The sequence below is a fragment of the Chiloscyllium punctatum genome, chromosome 15 (genome assembly GCF_047496795.1).
Source record: "Chiloscyllium punctatum isolate Juve2018m chromosome 15, sChiPun1.3, whole genome shotgun sequence".
NCBI classification, from domain to species: domain Eukaryota; kingdom Metazoa; phylum Chordata; class Chondrichthyes; order Orectolobiformes; family Hemiscylliidae; genus Chiloscyllium; species Chiloscyllium punctatum.
The window spans coordinates 52,779,932-52,802,892 of NC_092753.1; the positions used below are offsets into that span (position 1 = coordinate 52,779,932).

At 39.8% G+C, this 22,961-nt stretch overlaps 1 protein-coding gene across 1 annotated transcript in view; it reads left to right on the forward strand.

Annotated features, from left to right (window-relative positions):
- Positions 1 to 22,961, forward strand: part of atp6ap2 (ATPase H+ transporting accessory protein 2) — a 62,148-nt gene that overhangs the window by 14,534 nt on the left and 24,653 nt on the right. The window contains exons 3-5 of the mRNA XM_072585139.1: positions 8,351 to 8,479; positions 21,003 to 21,098; positions 21,573 to 21,710. Of these exons, the coding sequence (XP_072441240.1) occupies positions 8,351 to 8,479; positions 21,003 to 21,098; positions 21,573 to 21,710 (363 nt within the window). The remainder of the gene's footprint in view (positions 1 to 8,350; positions 8,480 to 21,002; positions 21,099 to 21,572; positions 21,711 to 22,961) is intronic.

Consider the following 22,961-nt stretch of genomic DNA (forward strand, 5'->3'; position numbering starts at 1 on the left):
ATTTTTTAGAGTCATAAAGATGTACAGTACGGAAACAGACCATTCGCTCCAACTCGTCCGTGCCAACCAGATATCCCAACCCAATCTAGTCCCACCTGCCAGGTCCCAGCCCATATCCCTCCAAATCCTTCCTATTCATATACCCACCCACATGCCTTTTAAATGTTGCAATTGTGCTAGCCATCACCCTCTGCATGAAAAAATTGCCCCCTAGATCTCATCTCTCTTCTCCTCACCCTAAACCTATGCCCTCTAGTTCCGGACTCCCCCACTCCAAGGAAAAGATTTTGTCTATTTACCTTATCCATGCCCCTCATCATTTTATAAACCTCTATAAGGTCACCCCTCAGCCTCTGGCACTTCAGGGAAAACAGCCCCAGCCTGTTCAGCCTCTCCCTGTAGCTCAAATCCTCCAACCCTGGCAACATCCTTGTCCATCTTTTCTGAACTCTTTTCAAGTTGCACAACTCTTCTCCGAAAGGAAGGAGACCAGATTTGCGCGCGATATTCCAACAGTGGCCTAACCCATGTTGCAGCTTTACAGAACATGACCTCCCAACTCCTGTACTCAATACTCTGACCAAGAAAGGAAAGCATACCAAACACTGCCTTCACTATCCTGTCTACCTGCAACTCTATTTTCAAGGAGCTATGAACCTGCACTCCAAGGTCTTTATTCAGCAACATTCCCTAGGATCTTGCCATTAAGTGTATAAGTCCTGCTAAGATTTGCTTTCCCAAAAGACAGCACCTCTCACCTATCTAAATTAAACTCATCTGCCACTTCTCAGCCCATCTGATCAAGATCCCGTTGTAATCTTCGCTGTGCATTACACCTCCAATTTTGTTGTCATCTGCAAACTTACTAACTGTACCACTTAAGCTCACATCCAAATCATTTATATAAATGATGGAAAATAGAGGACCAGCACTGATCCTTGTGGCACTTCACTGATCACAGGCCTCTAATCTGAAAAACAGCACTCCACCACCACCTCTGTCTTCTACCTTTGAGCCAGTTCTGTATCCAAATGGCTAGTTCTTCCTATATTGAGAGATCTAGCCTTGCTCACCAGTCTCCCATGGGGAACCTTGTCGAATGCCTTACTGAAGTCCAAATAGATCATATCTACTGCTCTGCCCTCATCAATCCTCTTTGTTACTACAAGAAACTCAATCAAGTTTGAGACATGATTTCCCACGCACAAAGCCATGTTGACTATCCCTAATCAGTACTTGCCTTTCCCAATACATGGAATCCTGAGGGACAGGATGTACCTCCAACTACTTGCCCACCATTGACGTCAGGCTCACTGGTCAATAGTTCGCTGGCTTGTCCTTACCGCCCTTCTTAAATAGTGGCACCACGTTAGCCAAACTCCAGTCCTCTGGCACCTCACCTGTGACTATCGATGATAAAAATACCTCCACAAGGGGCCCAGCAATCACTTCCCTAGCTTCACACAGAGTTTTAGGGTACACCTGATCAGGTCCTGGGGATTTATCCACTTATATGCATTTCAAGGCATCTAGCACTCCTCCTCCTCTCTTTCCCCCCTGTCATATGGGCATTTTGCAAGATGTGACCATCTATTTCCCTACATTCTATATCTTCCGTGTTGTTCTTCTCCACAGTAATCACTGATGCAAAGTACTTGTTTAATATCTTCCATCTCCTGCAGCTCCACACAATGGCCGCCTTGCTGATATTTGAGTGGCCCTATTCTCTCCCCAGTTACCCTTTTGTCCTTAATGTATTTGTAAAAACCCTTTAGGTTCTCCTTAACCCTATTTGCCAAAGCTATCTCATGTCCCCTTTTTGCCCTCCTGACTTCCCTCTGAAATATACTCCTATTTCCATTACACTCTAAGGATTCACTCGATCTATCCTGTCTATACCTGACATATGCTTCCTTCTTTTTCTTTACCAGACCCTCAATTTCTTTAGTCATCCAGCATTTTCAATATCTACCAGCCTTTTACCCTGACAGGCATGTACTTTTTCTGGATTCTCATTCTCATTTCTGAAGGCTTCCCATTTTCCAGCCGTCCTTTTACCTGCGAACATCTGCCCCCAATCAGCTTTTGAAAGTTCTTGCCTAATACTGTCAAGATTGGCCTTTCTCCAATTTAGAATTTCAACTTTTAGATCTGGTCTATCCTTTTCCATCACTATTTTAAATCTAATCGAATTATGGTCGCTGGCCCCAAAGTGCTCCCCCACTGACACCTCAGTCACTTGTCCTGCCGTATTTCTCAAGAGTAGATCAAGTTTTGCACCTTCTCTAGTAGGTACATCCACATACTGAATCAGAAAAATTGTCTTGTACACACTTAACAATTTCATCTCCATCTAAACCCTTAACACTATGGCAGTCCCAGTCTATGTTCGCATAGTTAAAATCCCCTACCATAACCACCCTATTATTCTTACAGATAACTGAGATCTCCTTACAAATTTGTTTCTCAATTTCCTGCTGACTATTAAGGGGTCTATAATACAATCCCAGTAAGGTGATCACCCCTTTCTTATTTCTTAGTTCTACCCAAATAACTTCCCTGAATGTATATCCAGGAATATCCTCCCTCTGTACAGTTTTGTAATGCTATCCCTTGTCAAAAACACCCCTCCCCCTCCTCTCTTGCCTCCCTTTCTATCCTTCTTATAGCATTTGTATCCTGGAACATTAAGCTGCCAGTCCTGACCATCTGAACCACGTTTCTGTAATTGCTATGATATTCCAGTCCCATATTTCTAACCATGCCCTGAGTTCATCTGCCTTCCCTGTTAGGCCTCTTGCGTTGAAATAAATGCAGTTTAATTTATCAATCCTACCTTGTTCTCTGCTTTGTCTCTGTTTGTTTGAGTCGCTTCTTTTCTCAACTGTACCAGTCTCAGATTGATCTTTCCTCACTATCTCCCTGGGTCCCACCCACCCCCACACCTTAGTAGTTTAAATCTTCCTGAGCAGCTCTAGCAAATCTCCCTGCCGGTATATTAGTCCCCTTCCAATTTGGTGCAATCCGTCCTCCTTATAGAGGTCACTTCTATCCCAAGCGATTCCAATGATCCAAAAATGTGAATCCTTCTCCCATTCACCAGCTCCTCAGCCACACATTCATCTGCTGTATACTCCTATTCCTGCCCTCACTAGCTTGTAGCAGCGGGAGTAATCCAGATATTACTACTCTCGAGGACCTCCTTTCAAAATTCCTGCCTAACTCTCTGTAATCTTCCTTCAGAATCTTAACCTTTTTCCCTTCCTATGTTGTTGGTTCCAATGCAGACAATGACCTCCTGCTGGTGCCTCTTCCCCTTGAGATTATGCTGCACCCTCTGAGACATACTTGATCCTGGCACCAGGGAAGCAATACACCATTCTGATTTGTCACTGCAGGCCACAGAAACGTCTGACTAGTGTCCCCCAAGACAATTATCGCTTGGAACTCGACATACTCCTCACTGCATTATAGCCAGTCTCAATACCAAAACTTGGTTATTTGTGCTACATTCTCCTGAGAATCCATCACCCCCTCCATTTTCCAAAAAGCATACTTGTTTGAAATGGGGATAGCCACAGAAGACTCCTGCACTACCTGCCTACCTTTCCTAGAGTTAATCCATCTATGTGACTGTATCTGTGACTTTTCCCCTTTCCTATAACTACCATCCATCACACCCCCTTGCTCTTGTAAATTACTCATTGCCTCTAACTGTTGCTCCAACTGTTCCATACGATCTGATAGGATTTGCAATCAAGAGTATTTATTGCAGAGAGAATCCTCAGCAACCCGTAAACTCTCCCTAAACTCCCATATCCGACAAGAAGAGCATATCACTCTTGGGGCCTTTTTTTTCTGCTTCCAATCTGCAGACCCCAAGAAAAGCACCATCTTATTCTTCTGCAAAACACTGCTCCAGGCTAACTTAATACTTATGGCGTATGTTTTTAAGTTTAATCAAGAGGCATATCTCAATAAAACATTTAATCAAGAAATAACTCACTCTATTCACTACTGCAGACTTATAGCAAAGCCACACTTAAAACTGCTCACTTATGTCTCTCTTTCTCTCGAAAGTTCCAAAACAATGCCACAGCATATAAAACAGTAATTACTGCTCCTGGAATTCAAGGAAATCTCCTTCAACACCTATAATACTTCAAAGGAGTAGCCTGTTACAGCCATAAATCTTTCCTGTCCTCCATCTTGGATTACCCAGGATCCTAACGTTAAAATGTGAGGGACAGAACTCAACTTGCACTGTGTAAAGGAAAAATAACAAAATTATTTTAATGCTGATAGTGAACACTAAATAATAACTATTTACAAATCCAAGGCCCCCATAACTACGTAGTATCTGACCAGAACGCACTCAAAAAAAAATTGCTCCAATAACGCACTTGTTAAATATTATGTTAACTTAATCTCAAGACCCCACAGTCTGTCTTCCCTGCTGTCTTAAGTCTTCCAACTGCTGATCTCCCTGGGTTGTCATCCGTCCTTTTTTTTAAACAGCGATCATGTTTTACGTGCAAAGGCATTTTTGGTGTTTCTCAATTTCTTTGAGAGCAAGATGTTAGATGGATAGATAGCTCTCTGGCTATACAGCAGTTGCTCGTCTGATTGATAGCACTTGCTCTGATCAATTTTCACAATGCCTGCATTTCTTATATCTGTCATGACACATTAAATTCTTATTTGATTGGCTTCCAGGTGTCAGCAGTAAAATTGAAATTCCATTGGGTTTTCGTATTCTGGGCATAACTTAAACTAATTAGTTTAGTTCAAATTGTTGTCAAAACCACAACCAAAATTCAAGTATCCAATTAACAAATATCCAATTGTTACATTTATCTATTTTGGACCAGCTGATCTCCCAGCCTTTCCATTTGGGCACCTGAGCCTGTACTTGAAGTTTACTTCAAAATTCAGAAAATGCTTGAAAATAGAAAGTAAACTTTGACCATTGTATTCTGTAGCCAGTGATGCCCATGACTTGCATTTTTAAAAAAGTCAAAAGGAGGACAATGTAATCTAATCTGTGTGGATGAGATCCTAAACTCAACCTTCTGAGGGAAATCTTCTTTAAATGGAGACTACTATTCTGACACTGTACCTCCTAGTTTTAGTTGCCTCCTCGGAGAATCATTCTCCAGGATCTACCCTGTTAAGCCCCTTTAAATTTATATTTAAATAAGTTCACTTCACCATTCCTATGAACACCATTATTGCATGTCCAACTTGGTCAAACTTTATCACAAGATAACCCTTTCATTCCAGGAATGAACCCTGTGAAAGTTAGCTCCCCAAGCAATTATGTTTCTCAAGGAGACCAAAAAATGAGTATGATATTGCACTAGGTATGGTCTCACTCATGCACTGCATAACTTCCTACTTTCATATACTTCCCCCTTGCATTAATTGCTATAGTCCATTTGCCTTCTGAATTGGCCTGTTCCTGCATACTAATCCCTTTGTGATTTCTGTATGATGCTGCCCAATCATTCTGTACTGCAGCAGTTCTTGTTTCCATCAAAATGATTTTCCGGTTTTCTAGTCTTCCTTCCATAACCTTTCAATATATTCCATTTGCCAAATCTTTGACCCTCATTTTGCAGACCTTAGGTTACCACCTGTCAGTGTATTGTTAGCAAATATGGCTACACACGCTCAGTTTATTAATCCAGTTCACTGATATTGATTATAATAGTTGACCCCAGCACTGATCTCTTTGGCATTCCATGAGTTAGTCTGCCTACCTGAAAATTACCTATTTATCCTGATTATTTCCTGTCTGTTTACCAAGACTGTCCATTCTAAAGCAAAAACCAGAGCACCATCACTTGTGAAGTTGCAATTATGCTGCATTTTAGTGAATGCCTTTTTAAGCAATGGTAGATAAAGTTTAAAATTTCAATGCTTGTCACATCCCTGAAGAACTCCTAAATTTGTCAAATGAGACTTCATTTTCATAAAAGCATATTGACTCTAAATTGGCTCGAAGGTAGAAGTCAGAGGATGGTGGTGGTGATGGAAGATTGCTTTTCAGACTGGGTGCTTGTGATTAGTGGTGGGTCCGCTGCTTTTTGTTTTTTTGCATAAATGGCTTGGATGTGAGCATAGAAGGTTATAGTTAGTACATTTGCAGATAACACTAAAATTGGAGATGTAATGGACAGTGAAGAAGGTTACCTCAGAATAACGGGATCTTGATCAGACGCACTCAGATGGGCTGAGGAGTGGCAGATGGAGTTTAATTTAAATGAGGTGCTGCATTTTGGAAAGGCAAATAGAGGCAAAATTTGTACACTTAAGGTCCTGAGGAGTCTTTCTGAACAAAGACCTTGAGTGCAGGTACATAGTTTCTTGAAAGTGGAGTCACAAGTAGATAGGATCATGAAGGCATTGGGTATGCGAGCCTTTATTGGTCAGTGCATTGAGTATTGGAGTTGGGAGGTCATGTTGCAGCTCTACAGGATATTGACTAGGCCACTCTTGGAATATTGTGTACAATTCTGGTCTTCCAATCGGAAGGACGTTGTGAAACTTGAAAGGGTTCAGAAAAGATTGACCAGGATGTTGCTGGAGTTGAGGGCTCGAGCTTGAGTAGGCTGGGGCTGTTTTCCCTGAACCATTGGAGGCTGAGGGATGACCTCAGTTTATAAAATCATGGGGGGCATGATTAGGGTAAATAAATATGGTGGTTTCTCTGGGGTGGGGGAGACCAGAACTAGAGGGCATAGGTTCAGGGTGAGAGAAGAAAGATATAAAAGGGACCTAAGGGGTAATGTTTTCACGTGGAGGGTGGTGCATATATAGAATGAGCTACCAGAGGAAGTGGTGGAGGCTGGTACAATTATACCCATCCAGATACCCTTGTGTATGAATAAGAAGGTCTTAGAGATTTGGGCCAAATGCTGGGAAATGGGACTAGATTAATTTAGGATATCTGGTTGGCATGGACAAGTTGGACTGAAGAGTCGAATTCAGCTTTGTGCATCTCTATGACACTGCTTGATTGTGTTAAGGTTTTCTAACTGCATTTCTATTACTTCTACCAATGAATTGCACAATTTTCCCAATGGCACATGTTTGGCTGACTGGCCTATATATAAAGTTTCCTTCTTTCAAGTTGCATAATTTATTGAATGAATGTGTCAGATTTGCAATTTGCCAATCTCCTGGAACTTTCCTGACTCGAGGGAATTTTAGAAGATTACAGTCCATATCTGCTGTCTCCGCTGCTGCTACTTTTAAGACCGGAGAATGCAGACCATTAGACCTGGCAGATTTGTTAGCTGGTAGTCCCATTAGTTTTCAAGTACCTTTTTTCTCTGTTAATGGTGACTTTGTTTTAAGGGTTTCACCCTTCCCTTTGCCCATCTTAGTTTTTTTTTCCCTGTTTTTATTGGGAAATACCTATATTCCCTTGGTACTATTAAGACAGAAATAAAACACTTGTTCAAAGGCTGCTTTCCATTGCCTTTATTTTCCACTATCAGTTCCACCATCTAATACTGTAAGGGGCCAACACTTGCTTTCACCACTCCTTCCCCTTTTTTGTGTACTTCGACAAGTTGTTAATGTCTGTTTTATCATCTTGCTAGTTTTGTTTTCTAATCTGTCCATCCTTTTACAACATCCTTTGGGAAGAGTTCAAAAACTAATCCTTTGACTTACCATTGATCCTTGCAATATTGTGCTCCTTTCTTTCAATTTCTTCATCGTTTTCAGTTTGATGCCATTAACATGTTGACTTGGGCATAGATTATGTAGCTTTCTCTTAGCATTTTTCTTTTTCAGTATGTACATTTTGATAGCTACAAAATATTTCATTAAATGATTCCTACTTCTATATCTGGATTACCTTTCAAAGTAACTTCCAGTCTACTTTAGCCAATGTAGTTTCCATACCTTTTATAAAATGCCTTTATTGAAATTTAAGGCATTACTTTCAAATTGCTTCCTTTTATACAAATAGGTTGAAGGGACTTGCACACTTGACCATTTTGTGTTGAACATACATGCAGTCATTCCACACTCATACCCTGAATATGAATGGTGAACTGCTGTGGGTAAGGTGGTGTCCCCATTTTAGTTGTCTTAACCACAACCATTGACCGGGCATGCAAGGTTACCATGCTTATTCCTGTCCTGCTTGTCTGTTTATTGCATTATTATTTTTGATGGTTAATGTTCTTCATGGCCTTTGTAATATAGCTAGTTTGGAACCTAGAATTAATCAAGACTCAAGCTGACTTTGACATTGTTGTGCTTTTTTGGCTTGTAAAAAGCAGGAACAAGTTGTACCAGATTTACCTGAAAATTAAACCATTTGCTTTTCAAGGATCTTTTATGGCCTGGACTTGCTCGTGGCAGCTTGTTTCATCGGCCAGGTGCCAACTTTCTCGTGACTGTGAGGGGAGTAGAAGAACTGGCTTTGCCCAAGAGTGAAATTTCATACATTGTTGAAAATGTGAGTAGTTTCCATCTTTGTATGTAATCTGACATCAAAGGACAATTCTTGCTGCAAAATTGACTGCACCTTGGCAGATAAAATTTTATGACTTGGTAGAAACCTATTAACTTTAATTCATGATCTTTTTATGGAAATAATAGAAATTATGACTAAGAGAAAACAAAGGCTTTAGGTGTCAAAACCCAATTTTCTCCTTCAGAAACTGCTGAGTTACTAGTGTTTACTAGGTCATCCAAACTTAGTATTAACTGTATTTTAGTTGTCCTGATTACTGAAAATACTGTTTAGAATTCCCTGATGGCTTTGCATGTTGCCCACTCAGAGAGATCTAATCAGTGGTGTATCCTGAGTTAGTTGTTAACAGTGCTCGTGGTTGCTCCACATGTCCCCAGTGCATCTAAATTGGAAGAGCTGTCCTTTTTCTCACTCTTAATTTATATTCTTAACTTTGGAGGTGGTGGGGGGGGGGTAACCAGCTCATTGTAATACATATTGGTACCACTCAAAGTTTTTGTTTAAAGAGGAGGGCAAAAAAAGTAGAAATAGGGAATTAGGAAGCAAGTTTAAAAGGTAGGTAGTGAATGCTGAATTGCTACTATTGCCATGTGCTAGAAGCAACAGGATATATCTGATGAATGTATAGCTTGAGTGATAGTGTGAGGGGGAGGGTTTTATATTCCTTGAACGATGGGAGCAGTTCAGGGGAAATAATGCCATTGCAAGCTGGGCAGCTTGAACCTGGACAGGACTGGAACTGTTATTCTGTTGAAGTATTTGCTAGTGTAGTTAGGAAGGGTTTAAGGTAAAATGGCAGGAGATTAGGAACCTACAAAAGGAAATAAGGGGAAAGATGAAACAAAGATAAGAAAAATGATAGAGTTCAAGAGCAATAATTAAAAACTGGGCCACAGTGCAAAGCAATGTAAATGGGACTAGAATATTAACAAGGAGAAAGTGAGGACTGCAGATGCTGGAGACCAGAGTTGAGAAATGTGGTGCTGGTAAAACACAGCAGGCCAGGCAGCATCCGAGGAGCAGGGGAATTGGCGTTTTGGGCATAAGTCCTTCAGATGAAGGGCTTATGCCCGAAACATCGATTCCCCTGCTCCTCAGATGCTGCCAGGCCTGCTGTGTTTTTCCAGCACCACATTTCTCAACTCTAGAATATTAACAAGTCCAACCTTAAGGCCATGTCTCTCAATGCAGCAAGTGCAATAAAGTAGATGAGTTAATTGCACAGATAGACATAATCGGTGTCTGGCATAGTTGGGATTACAGAAAAGTGGCTACCAGATGACAAGGATTGCAACAGAGCAATCTGCTTTTGGGAAGATCAGGCACAAAGAAAGGAGATAGAGTAGCATTGCTGGTTCAAGAGGAAGTAATGCAATAATGAGGAAAGATGTCTGTCCTGAAGCAGAACCTAAATGGGTAGAGTTTTCAGAAGCACTTCGGGGCAGAAAATGACAATGGGGATTACATACAGATCCCCAAACTCTGATGTTGGGGAAGGCATTAAACAGGAAATTAGAGATGCAAGCAATAAAGGTTTGACTGTAATTCTGGGTGGCAACAGAATATTCCAGAATTATCATTTGTATATTTCGAACATATCTGTTAACAAGATTGTTCTGTCCTGGATGTGTGTCAAGGCAAAAAGTGTAATTTTCAAATGAAGTAGACTTGGAAATGGATAACTGCAGCATGACATGGAGATATAATCAGTATTTCAAAATGTATTTTTCTCTTAATTCATTTTACATTCTCAGTCCTAATGCTCAAATTGGCAATTAAACCCAACAGGTCTACCTGAATGTTGTTGCTTATTATTAGATTAGATTAGATTAGATTAGATTAGATTAGATTAGATTAGATTAGATTAGATTAGATTAGATTAGATTAGATTAGATTAGATTAGATTACTTACAGTGTGGAAACAGGCCCTTCGGCCCAACAAGTCCACACCGCCCCGCCGAAGCGTAACCCACCCATACCCCTACATCTACATTTACCCCTTACCTAACACTATGGGCAATTTAGCATGGCCAATTCACCTGGCCTGCACATCTTTGGACTGTGGGAGGAAACCGGAGCACCCGGAGGAAACCCACGCAGACACGGGGAGAACGTGCAAACTCCACACAGACAGTCACCTGAGGCTGACTGTTGGTCTTTTTCCTACCTAGTTTCATCTTGTTCTAACGCATTCTTCTGTTTATCCCTCATGATACCAGTCTAGCTTCTCCTTCATACCAGTGTTTATAGTTACAATTATAGTGAAGAGTTTTAACTTAAAACTGAGTAAGAGAAGTGATTAGACACCAACTTCTTTGAGAGCTGTAATTCCCCAATGCAAGTTTGCATATGCAATTTCCATTATAAATGTGCATATTTTATATACATAAAGAAATGATGCACTGTATAAGATTAAAGATAATGTTTTGAAGATAGAACCAGTGTGCATGCGTTCAATGTTTTAATCCTCACTTAATTGCTATGATTCAGTTGTGCAGTGTTTCACCAAAGTTTCGACTCAATGCCACAAATCAATTTGCAATATAAAATTTGATGTTTGCCCACAAAATTCCTAGCACTCTTTTTAATTCATAAATCCTTATGGTTGGAATTTATTACACTAACACAACAGTTTATTATATAGCAGCTCTTCAGACTGTATAAGAGAAGTCTAATTCCAGTGCTCCAACCATTTTTGCTTCTCACTTGGTTTTTAAACCATGAATGACTTATCAATACGTAATAAGAATAGTTTTTGATTTTTAAAATGGATACATATTTTGTCCACCTGCTGCAATCCAATTACTGACCGTCCTCTTGCCCTGCTACTGAATTGCCTGTCTTCCATTGTGTTGAATGAGATTTTATCTTGACTGTTGAGGACACCCCTCCCTCAATCTTGATTGATTATTCATGCTTTACGTTTGCATTATTTTTATTCAACATTTTTGAAAGCTGTCCATATGTAACTTGAAATTCATGCTCCCTGGCTGCTGCTTGCCATTGTACTTTGCAAATCCTTAGCATAATCTCTGTAGAGTTGACCTGGCTTTAAGAGTTTCACTCAAATTGCTCCATCAGATTGTCCAGGCATTAAATTACAAGTCTGTTATCTCTTCCTTTCTACACCTGTACTTGTGCTCACATTTAGGTCCTCTGGATAATCAAAAAGGAAAAATTGTCGAAGAACCTATCACGATCACCTCCCACCCAACCCATTCTCCTTCCTTATCAAACTCTCTGACCCAATGAATGACTTCACTGGAATTCAGCCGAAACCAATTTAGCGCACACTGGAGATTTGAACCAGGGTATCTTTTTACGTCTGTACCAGCTTAGTCCTGGCAATGTCGTGCATTATCTATTGCATTAACAAAATTTTGTGTGGAATATATTCATAATTAAGAGGTGACTGAGATACATTTCAACAGTTTTAGCTTTTAGTCACATTTGTGTTTCTCAAGTCATTTGTTTGAAGTTTTTAGTTTTAACTTAATTTATGCTACAGAAAAGTCATAATACAATGCAGATCTATGTGAGCAGCGCTAAATTTAAGCATCTTGTGGAAAAGGAACTATGTATTTGTTGAGTTAAACTTGGGTTCTTAGGGTATTAGTTAGAATACTCATAAAGCTGAGGTGCAAATGAATTTCTTCTCTGGCAGGGTAGTGAATGTATGGGGCTCTCGACTCCAGAGAGTTGTGGAGGATGGCTCATTAAAAGTACCTAAAGAAAGAAGTAGGTGGATTTTAGAAATATTAGCAAGTTGAGGGAAAAGAGCTGGCGTGGGAGAGAAATTTTGAGGCCTGGGGCAGATCAGTCATGATATCAAATAATGAGGCATGTTTATCAAAAGACTATTCTCTGCTTCTCTTTCTTTTGCTCTTAGTATCAGCAATATGGGTGTAATGAATGCAGTTAAACTGGATGGAAATGATTTAAATGACTTTTCAGTTGATTTTATAAGGAATTTTAATTTATGCAAATTTGCTACAATTTAGTCCAGTTTGATGTTTGAAATATATTGATTCAGGTTTACAATTGTGAAAATGCTGGCCTTCCTAGAACTAATAATTAAGCTTTAAAATAAAAGTTGAAACAAAGCTTGACAGTTTGTGGTTGCTTGTGTGCAATATGCAGTTGCAAAAAAGCTTCCTGAAGTTCTGCTATTCTGCCTGAAGTTAAAATAATAGCTAATATAGCAACTGAACGTTTACCACATCGAAGCTATTTTGAGGAGTAGAACAGGCGAGTAAAACTGGTGAGGTACTATCTTTAGTCTATTTCCATGCTTTCCAAACCTTTTCCCAGTGTAATCCCATTCTAATGTCTCTGATGTTGTGATCAGGAAGGGGGGGGGGGGGTGTTTGGATGTGGGCAAATATGTGAATGTTGAACAGTGGGTTGTTCATTGCAAAAGCTAGGGGTGTGATGTTGGTCATTGTTTTGGAAAGGTGGTGTTTTGATGAAAGGCATGGTTACTTGAAAACGAAGCACCTACCTTTTCATTGGCACTACCAAATTGCTGCTGCAAAAACACTAGAGTAATCAATTAGACTGTGCCCACCAAAAAAGAGAATTTAAAGGGGCTTCATAGCTGCTTGAAAGCAGTCTGTGCTCCACTCCAGCCATGACTGCCTTAGCTTTCAACCCCAAATCCCATCATGTAACTTCATTAGCAGTCATGACCCATTGTTAGGAAAGCACTTGTTTGATTATTAGACAGAACTGCTTTTAAACAAAAATCTGTTTCACAAGACAACATGAGCATTTATTATCCTATTAACTCTTATATTGTGCCTATTTTATTTTGTTCTAACCTACCAAGGTATTACAAGTGAAATGATTTACATCAAGAAAACTTAAGTGCTTAACAATCCATATATTCTTTGAATAAGTTTATACATAAAGATGCCTACTGCAGTCTGTGTAGCAAGGTCCCTGGGTAGCCTAGATTTGCAGACTTAGCTGATAATTTTACACACTTAAGCAAAACAGTTTCATCAAGCTTCTCCTATTTAGCACTTCACATCCACAAAGCTTGTGAAAGTGGGTACTGCAGATGCTGGTGAATAGAGTCAAGGTTAGAGTAGTGCTGAAAAAGCACAGCAGGTCAGGCAGCATCTGAGGAACAGGAAAATCGATGTTTCAGGCCAAAGCCCTTCCTCCTAATGAAGGGCTTTGGTCTGAAATGTTGATTTTCCTGCTCCTTGGCTGCTGCTTGACCTGCTGTGCTTTTTCTGCACTATTCTAATCTTGACCCACAAAACTTTTGACGCTGGTCAAACTTTCGTTCTTCTTGAATGAGGCCAAGTAAAGGAAAATAATGTGTTTAATTTGAGGGAACATTCTGGAAATTCCTGAATTACTATGGTAATCCAGCAAAACTTCATTTTGTGACTGCTCAGTCTTCGTAACTAGGAACTTGGAATATGCACCTGCAAATCTACAACTGAAAAGGCTTTTATTTTTAAGGACCAGAGCAAATCCGTACCAGCATTCTGGTTTTGTTGGGATGTGATGAAAGAAGGCAACTTTGAAAATAACTGCTTTTTCCCAATCATATTTAAAGTCTCTAGCTTTACTGTACTATTTTTATAAAAACTTATTCAGACAAGCTGAATCAATTTCCTTCATTTTACAAAAAATAGCTCAGCAAATATTGATTCAAACGATATGTCAAGTCTGCTTTGAGATCACTATCCCAGTGATACATTCAGAGGATTTTAAATCTGGTGTTTTGTGGATGGAGGACTGGACGTCCACCTTTTTAACTATTAACTAATAACTCCTAAGGTAAGTAATAATTTTGATCCACTTATGTGTTGAAATCTTAAAAACAACACTTTGCTTGATGTATCAGTCCCAAAAACGTAATAGGTGAGAAGGATTCAAAACTGGACATGTTAGTTCAATTGCAGATGTATCAGTCATAAAAAGTGTGCTTCGTCCTGCTTGTTTTATGGTATCTGCTCTTAGTAACCCAATTAACTTCCTTCATCTTTTTCATAATCATTCAAAAATTCACAAGCATTATTACCCGTTGATTGCCCAGGTATCTTATCTGTAACCTTGAAAACTTGCAGTGTCATCACTTAAATATTTATAGATCAAGTTTTCACTTGTCACATTAACCCAATTGGCCAAACCTGCAAAGAAGGTTGAACTGTTTTGAAATTGAGTGGGTTATCTCCAAAACCACTTGTGTTCATTTGTTCTCTTGATCTGTCAAACTGATTTGATACATTTTTTCCCTAAATGTAAGGTGATGCACTTGGGCAGGGGAACACAAAGCAAGGACATAAATGATAAACAGTGGGACCCTGGAAAACTGTATCAGAGGGACCTTAGTATGCATGTTCACCAGTCCCTTAAGATACTAGACTGGTAAATAGTGGTTAAGGCGCATGGGATGTTGCCTTCATTAAAGGCATTGAGTTTAAGAACAGAGTGGTTATGTTGGAACTGCATAAAACATTGATTAGGTCACAGCTAGAATACTGTGGATTCCAGAACTGCGCATATTATAGGAGGGATGCAATAGCACTGGAGAGTGTGCAGAGGGGACTTAATAGGATTTTGCTTGGGCTGGAAAGTTTGTTATGAAGAGTTTTTAGATACAGGGGACTTCTTTTCCCTTAGAGCCGAGGGGGTTGTGAGGGAAACAGTCATACAGACGTAATCGAGGGGCATAGGAGCTCAGGAGAATCAACCTTTTGGTACAACAGTTGAGTGGGGGGAGGGGTTTGGATGTGGGCAAACATGTGAATGTTGAACAGTGGGTTGTTCATTGCAAAAGTTAGGAGTGTGATGAAGAAACTTTTTTTCCCTTTTTGGAGGGATCAGTGACCAGGAGCATAGATTTTAAGGTAAAGGGCAGAAGATACAGAGGAGATGAGGAAAAATATTTTTCACCCAAAACGTGGGCATTAGTAACTCATTACCTGAAAGAGTGGTAGAGGCAGAAACTCTCCAATGAATAAGTATTCAGATGTGCATATAAGGCTATGGGCCAAGTGCTGGAAAATGAGACTAGAAGAATTAAGTGGCTGCTTTTTTTCATTGGCACAGAATTACTGGGCTGTAGATCTGATTCACTAGGAACTTCTCCAAGTACTTATGTGAAAATTGCATGGTTCAGAAAGGTATTCCAGGTGTGCTAACCCACGAGTACTCTTGGATGAAATGTGGTGAATATATACCTATTAAATGGTTGTGTAAATTTTTTAGAATACAAAAACAGTATCTTTTCTATATTCTTGAATTTGGACTGAAATGGGAAGAGTGGCTTTAAAAACAACAGATTGTTGCACTTTTTAATAAAAATAAACCTAACACTCATTGCAAGTACAGTTTACATAACTGTCTTCAAGCAATAGTGATTTGATTTAATGTAGTCACGTACCTAAGTACAGTGAAAAGCTCTTTTGCAAGTAGTACAGGTGGATCATGGCAAATAAGGATGTCGACATCAAAGGGTTCTTAAACAGTATGAGGCTTACAGGTTACGTTGCACAGGAAGTGTTCAAGGCAAGATCAGCATTATTTGAAGTTAGTCTCCATTCATCAGTTTAGTAACAGCAAAGAAGTTGTTCTTGAACCTGTTGGTGCATGTTCAAGCTTCTGTATCTTCTGCCTGACTGAAGAGGTTGTAGGTGACCATTACCAGGGTGGGAGGGGTTTTTGATGACAACCTTTCCACGGACCAATGAGAGCACCTAGTTTCAGCATAAGCTGAAGCTGAATGTAGTGCTTTGGCTGGTAACAAATAGCTGACTGGTCTGTAGACTAATGACCAATAAAGGCCTTCTGCCTGCCAATGACAGTGGCTCCCAGGTAGCTGAATGTAGCTGGAGATATGAATGTTTTGGCAGAAACCATCAGATCTAAAAAAAATAGAAACTTTTGAGATGCTTTTTACTGCAGATAGCCAGTTTATTTTCCCTTCCTCTATGCTGATTTTTAGTTGAGAACTCTTTGACTCTTAAACATTAAGTGGTCACCCCATGTTTCCTGTAGACAGTGAAATAAAGGAGAACAAAGGAACAGCACACCCTGACGAACCAAAAGGACCATATCTGGTTGGATCCTGTTGAACAGAGACCATCGATATTTTTTTCCCCTCTTCTGTATCTGAGAGAAGTGGGGAAGATTTTAGTTTCTAACTAGTTATGTCAACAGTTTATAATTAGTGATCTGCAGCTAGAAGCTATTTATTTGTAGTAAATATTAATCATGGTTAGGTACAGAAACATAGCCCATTGTTTGATAAGCTGATCTTAAAGAAAAGTTGGAATTTTGCAAAATTTTCAAATGTTTTAAACTTCTGTGATAGAGTGGGTCTTGATTTCTGGCATCTACCCCAGTGAGTTGTAACAAAAAGGATTTTAAATCAAGTGATTCACCTGAGGACTGGACACTCTTTAAAAAAAATAACTTCTAAAAGCCTTATTCCAGCTGTGTTCATAAAACTACCAGTTTATTGTTCTTGACTCAATCTAAAATTCTTTTCTTAACAAAAGAACTAGGAGCAGAAGTAGGCCATCTGGCCCTTTGAGCCTGCTCCGCCATTCGGTATGATCATGGCTGATCAAACTCCACTTACCTGCACTCTTACCATAATCCTTAATTCCTTTATTGCTTAAAAATTCCAAATTTTAAAAAGTTTACTGAAGTCATGTTAACTAATTCACTGCAAGGAATTCCATAGATTTACACCCCTCTGGGTGAAGAAGTTCCTTCTCAATTTAGTCCTATATCTGCTCCCCCTAAATTTGAGGCTGTGCGCTCTTGTCCTAGTTTCACCTGCCAGTGGAAACATTCTCCCTACTTCTATCTTATCTATTCCTTTCAGAAATGTGTTTCTCTAAGATTCCCCCCTCCATTCTTCTAAATTCCAATGAATGTGATTCCAGTCTACTTACTCTCTCTTCCTAAGCCAACCCCCTCAACTCAAAAATCAACCTAGTGAACCTCCTCTAGGCACCCTCTAGTGTCATTATATCCTTTCTCAAGTAAGGAGGCCAACACTGCATGTGGCACTCCAGGTGTGGCCTCACCAGCACCCGCTCACCAGCTACAACATAACCTCCCTGCTTTTAAACTCAATCCCTTTAGCAATGAAGGATAAAATTCCATTTGCCTTCCTAATTACTAGTTGGACCTGCAGATCAACCTTTTGTGATTGATGCACAAGGACACCCAGGTCCGTGTGCATAGCATCATGTTGCTACCTTTTACCATTAAAATAATAAACTTTTTTGCTGTTACTTCTGCCAAAATGGATGACTTCAGATTTACTAAAATTGTATTCCATCTGCCATACCTTTTCCCATCCATTCAAAGTATCTAGTTCCTCTGCAAAATTTCAGTCGTCTGCACACTTTGCTCTGCCACTCCTCTTAGTGTAATCTGCAAACATTGACACAGTACACATGGTCCCCAACTCCAGATCATCTATGTAAGTTGTGAATAATTGCAGTCCCAACTCTGACCCCTGAGGCACACTTAGTTACTGATTGCCAACTAGAATAGCAGTCATCCCCATTTGTTGCTTCCTGTTTGTCAACTAATCCTCTATCCATGCTAATACTTTACCCATAATGCCATGCATCTTTATTTTGTGCCGCACAAGAGGCAGCTGTATCTTTTGGAAATCTAGGCACACCACATCCACTGGGTCCCCGTTGTACACCTTGCTCGTAATGTCTTCAGAATTAAAGTTTTGTTAAAGCATGACCTGCCCTTCATGAACCCATGCTGCATCTGCCCAACAGGACAATTTCTACCATATTCCACAAGATGCCTTGCTATTTCTTGATAATAGACTCAAGCATCTTCCTCAATACAGAGGTTAAGCTAACCAGTCTATAATTCCCCATCTTTTGTCTACTTCCCATTTTAAACAGTGGAAAACAGCAAATGTGGTGCCAATCTGCTGGAATTGCCTTAAAGTTCAGCAAATTTTGGAAAATTACCACAAGTGCACTTGCTATTTCTCCTGTCATCTCATAGTACTCTGGGATGCATTCCATCAGGGCCAGGAGACTTGTCTATCTTTACTCCACTAGCTTGTCCAACACTACCTCTTCCGTAATAATGTTTGTTTCCAGGTCCTCACATACCTTTGTCTCTTCTTCAATTACTCACATGTTATTAGTGTCCTCCATTGAAAGGTAACACAAAATATCTTTCAGTGCTTCAGGAGACAGTTTTATATCCTTTGCTTGGCTCTATTGGTTCATGATTGTGATTACATTTTGTTTTGGCTCATACCCAAAATGTAGGTAGTATAGTTGCAAGTATATTTTTGTGGGAATGTCCCAATTGTACTCTGTAGAAGCTGTTCCCCAGCTACAAATACATGACAATATGTTTGTCCAAATTGAGGTAGTAATTTTAAGATTTGTCCCCAGCCTTGCCTTCTCTCCAATAGCATTATATTACTCTTCTACCCTACCTGCATCCATAAATTCTGACTTTGTCGCCTTGTGTTTTAATGCCATTGCTTGGAATATTATCTCATGTTACTCCTTTTTAAATTTTGTTTTTAGTCTTTTTAAAAACATTTTCAAATCACTAGCTTAATCCAACCTTTTGGTCACCTCTCCTAAACGTTGTCTATAGCTTAGCATTTGTGCCCTTTGCTTCCATGCTCCTAATTTCAGGAGCACATTGGAGAGTGTCAGTCAATGCCAGAAGTGCTGTATAAATGCTAGGTTTTGGAATTTGTTTTCACTTGTGGCATTTGGGCGTTACTGGCTTTTCAGCATTTCTTGCCAATCCCTAATGTGGGTGTCCTATAGTGTTGAGCTTCTACCTTGAACCACTTCATTGTGTGATGAAGGTAAACTCGCAAAGCCCTTTGGGAGTGAGTTGCCTTCTCTGTGGAAGTGGTTGTGGGTTTGGAAGGTGCTGTCTGAGGATCTTTGAATTTCTCCCATGCATCTTGTGGATAATGTGTAGTGGTGGAAGATGTGGATGTTTGTGGGTATGGTGCCTATCAAGCAAAATGTTTATCCCTAATGGTATCAAGCTGCCTGAGTTTTGTTGGAGCTGCACCTATTTGGGCAAATGGAGGGTATTCCATCACACTCCTGACTTGTGCCATGTAGTTGGCTGGCTTTGGAGAATCAGGAGGGTGAATTACTCTATGCAGTATTCCTAGTCTCTAGCCTGCTCTTGTTGCTACCATGGTAATGTGAGAAATCCAGTTGAGTTTCCAGTCGATGAAAACCCCACGATGTGAATCATAGGGGACTCAGTGATGGTAATGCCATTGAATGTCAAGCAGTAGTGTTAAATTGTCTCTTATTGGAGATGGTCACTTGCCTGGTATTTGCATGGGGGGGCAGATGTTGCTTACTATTTGTCAGCCCAAATCTGGATATTTTCCAGATCTTATTGCATTTTGAGCATGGACTGCTTCAGATCTGAGGAGCTGCAAATGCTGCTGAACATTGAACAATCATTGGGGTAAAAATTCCCACATCTGACCTTCTGGAAGGAGGGTCAAAGAAGCAGCTGAAGATGTTTGGGCCTAAGACATAGGTTGTCTGCTACGTTGGACCTAATTTTATGTGAATTGGCAGGGGCGTTGCATGTCATTTTAAGTTGAGTCCTGCATTTGTCTTTGTAAATGTTTTGGCTGTAAATTTGGACTAAAAACTATTAATGGATGTAATTTAAACATACACTTTTTGTTTCTAGTCTGAGTCAAATCCAGAATGGTGGCAGCACAGCAGGCCAATTATCCTTTCCTGGCTTGAATCACAGAACAAGTGTCCAGTTTTGTTTATTTTAGTATTGCTGACCAACTTTTAAGACTGCAGTCAATGACAGTAGGAATGCAAGTCACATCTAGTATTAGAATTATGTTAGCTTGAATAATCAACTGTCACTAACCCTCTCTGTACAGGGCTACTGTTGTCTTCCATTCAGTGTCCCAAGGTGACACTAGAATCTGGTGAAAACAATTGAGTTGAACGTGTTCCTTCCTTTTCCTAAGGACTGAAGGTGAAATGTAACTTTAGTAGTGCACTACCTAGGATTTATGTAACCAATTTGTTTTAAGAACCCCCAGCAACACTTGTTTCATAATTTCATTATTGCATAATCTGTGAATGGCCCTTTTGAAATGTCCTCTAAATGTGAGTAATTTGTGATAGTCGTGATTGCATTAGCTCTTAACTCCAGTTTTCAAAACTTTAATTCAAATCTAGGTTTTTGCATGCTGCAACAAGAGATTGCTGTGTTTTAGATTATAGCAGGTCTAGTTGTCAGATCAATGTAAATTGAATAGTTCTCTTTAATTCATATACAAGCCATGGTTTGTCATTTAGCTGATATAAGCTACTGGTTTTTAATTTGTAGCAACTCTTTTGTACTGTTGGGGACAGATTTCAAATCCTTGTGTTCAAATTGTTTTTATTTTCATTTGTTTTGATGTTCTACCATAATATATCAAAGAGCTTAATTAAAACTGATACTTTTTTTTCATTTGTAGCCAGTCCCTTTCACTTTGGATAGTATTTCTAATTCTATCCACTCGCTGTTCTCTGAAGAAACACCAGTTGTTCTGCAGTTAACTCCTAGTGAGGAGGTGAGTTGACAATAGAATTAGTTCAGAATTTGCAGAAGGCATAACATTTGCTTGTAAATATTTGCATATTATACTTTGAGATGGTGTAATAAATATGCTAAGATAGAACTTCCAATATTGCATCTGCTGCAGCTGCTTTTCACTTTTGCAATTTTTTCGACTGTGCTAGAGATGATTGGGTAATGGTTCTACAGACATCAACTGTTCTTAGTACATGGATTATATAAACATTTTTTTCAAGTCCTGTCAGTCACACTGACCTCTTAGTGTTCACTGCACATTTTGTAACAATGGGTCTTGACTGATAAGATTTAGGAACCAAGAATGACTTGTGTCTAGTGCAGCACACAAACACTGGTGGGAGGTGGTTAGTGTTTAGATAAGACAAAGTTGACAAGTAATCGAATCTTAGAAGTTCAGCATTTAACTTTTGAGAAACTGAATAATAATAAGGTTAACTTGTGAAATTTTTAGAGACTGTACATGGTTGGAAAGGCAAACACCATTTTTGAGGATCTACCTGTGACATTACGACAGATGCGTAACCGCTTGTTTCAGGAGGACTCTGTTCTGGGCTTCCTTCCTCATAGCACTCTGAATAAAAATAACGAGGTAAGAGGAAGTAGAGGATTTCATTGCAGGTACTATGCCTTGTATCAATATCCTATAAGACAATAACCGAACTAAGGCTGTTCTAGCTTGATAAATTGGAAAGATGTCTTGACTTTCTAGCTCCTTATCTCACCTCTACAAGAATTGTCAGAATGCTATTTTAGCTGGAGAATTGATCTGTAAAGTTTGGTGGTCCAGCTTCCTCCTGAGCGCTTTGGACTTGAAAAATGAAATGTGCCATTATATGGAGATGGCCTGGCTGAATATACTGTCAAACATTATGTAGCTTTCTTCATAGCTTGGCTTGTAGGCTAAAATGCCCTCTCGACCTGACCTATCTTCCTTCCCACCCATCCACTCCACCCTCCCAACCGACCTATCACAATCACCTTCTACCAGCATCTACCTATCACCATTCCACCTAACCCTTCCCCCTCCACATCCCTGATGAAGGGCTTATGCCTGAAACGTTAACTCCTCTTCTGCCTGAACTGCTGTGTTTTTTTTCCAGCACCACACTCTTTGACTCAAACGTATTAGAAATGCAACAGTGGACGATTTTTGCATGTGCATAGGGGGTTGTTGTGGACTTCACTATGCCACTTTGTGCACAACATACGAATCTCCTGAAGAGGTTAGACAGCACCAACTGCTAATTTAATGTTGTAATACACATTAAAAGGCCTGGATCTTTGTGTACACCTAACTTAATAAACCAAAGCTGCTGAAAAGCTTATTGACAAGGTGCCTATCATTTGACTGAATTCTTTCAAGGTAAACTTAAACTTTGTTTGCACTCTTTCCCAGTTGCCTAATGAAGACAGTCCCCCACCCAGAGTAAACTTTGTATACTTGCCATCTTCAGTGCTTCCTCCAAGTGTTGCTTAGCATGGAAGAGTATTGATTCATCAGCTGAGGGAGGATCATCTGTGGTAATCGATAGGTTACCTTGCCCATGTATAACTTGAAGCTAGGAGATTTCATGGGGTCTAGCATCAATGTTGAAGACTCTGGTCAACTCCTTTCTGATTATATACTACTGTCACTGCTCTTTGCTTGTCCTGACAGTGGGACAGGACATGTTCCAAAAACCACCATCTCTATGTTTGCCTGTGAGGTATGATTCCATGAGTGGTTATGTCAGGCTGTTGCTTGGTTAGTCTATGGGACAGCTCTCCAACTTTGGCACTAGCCTCCAGCTATCAGTGAGGAAGACTTTGCAGGGTTGATAGGGTTTTTGGTGCCTTGGTA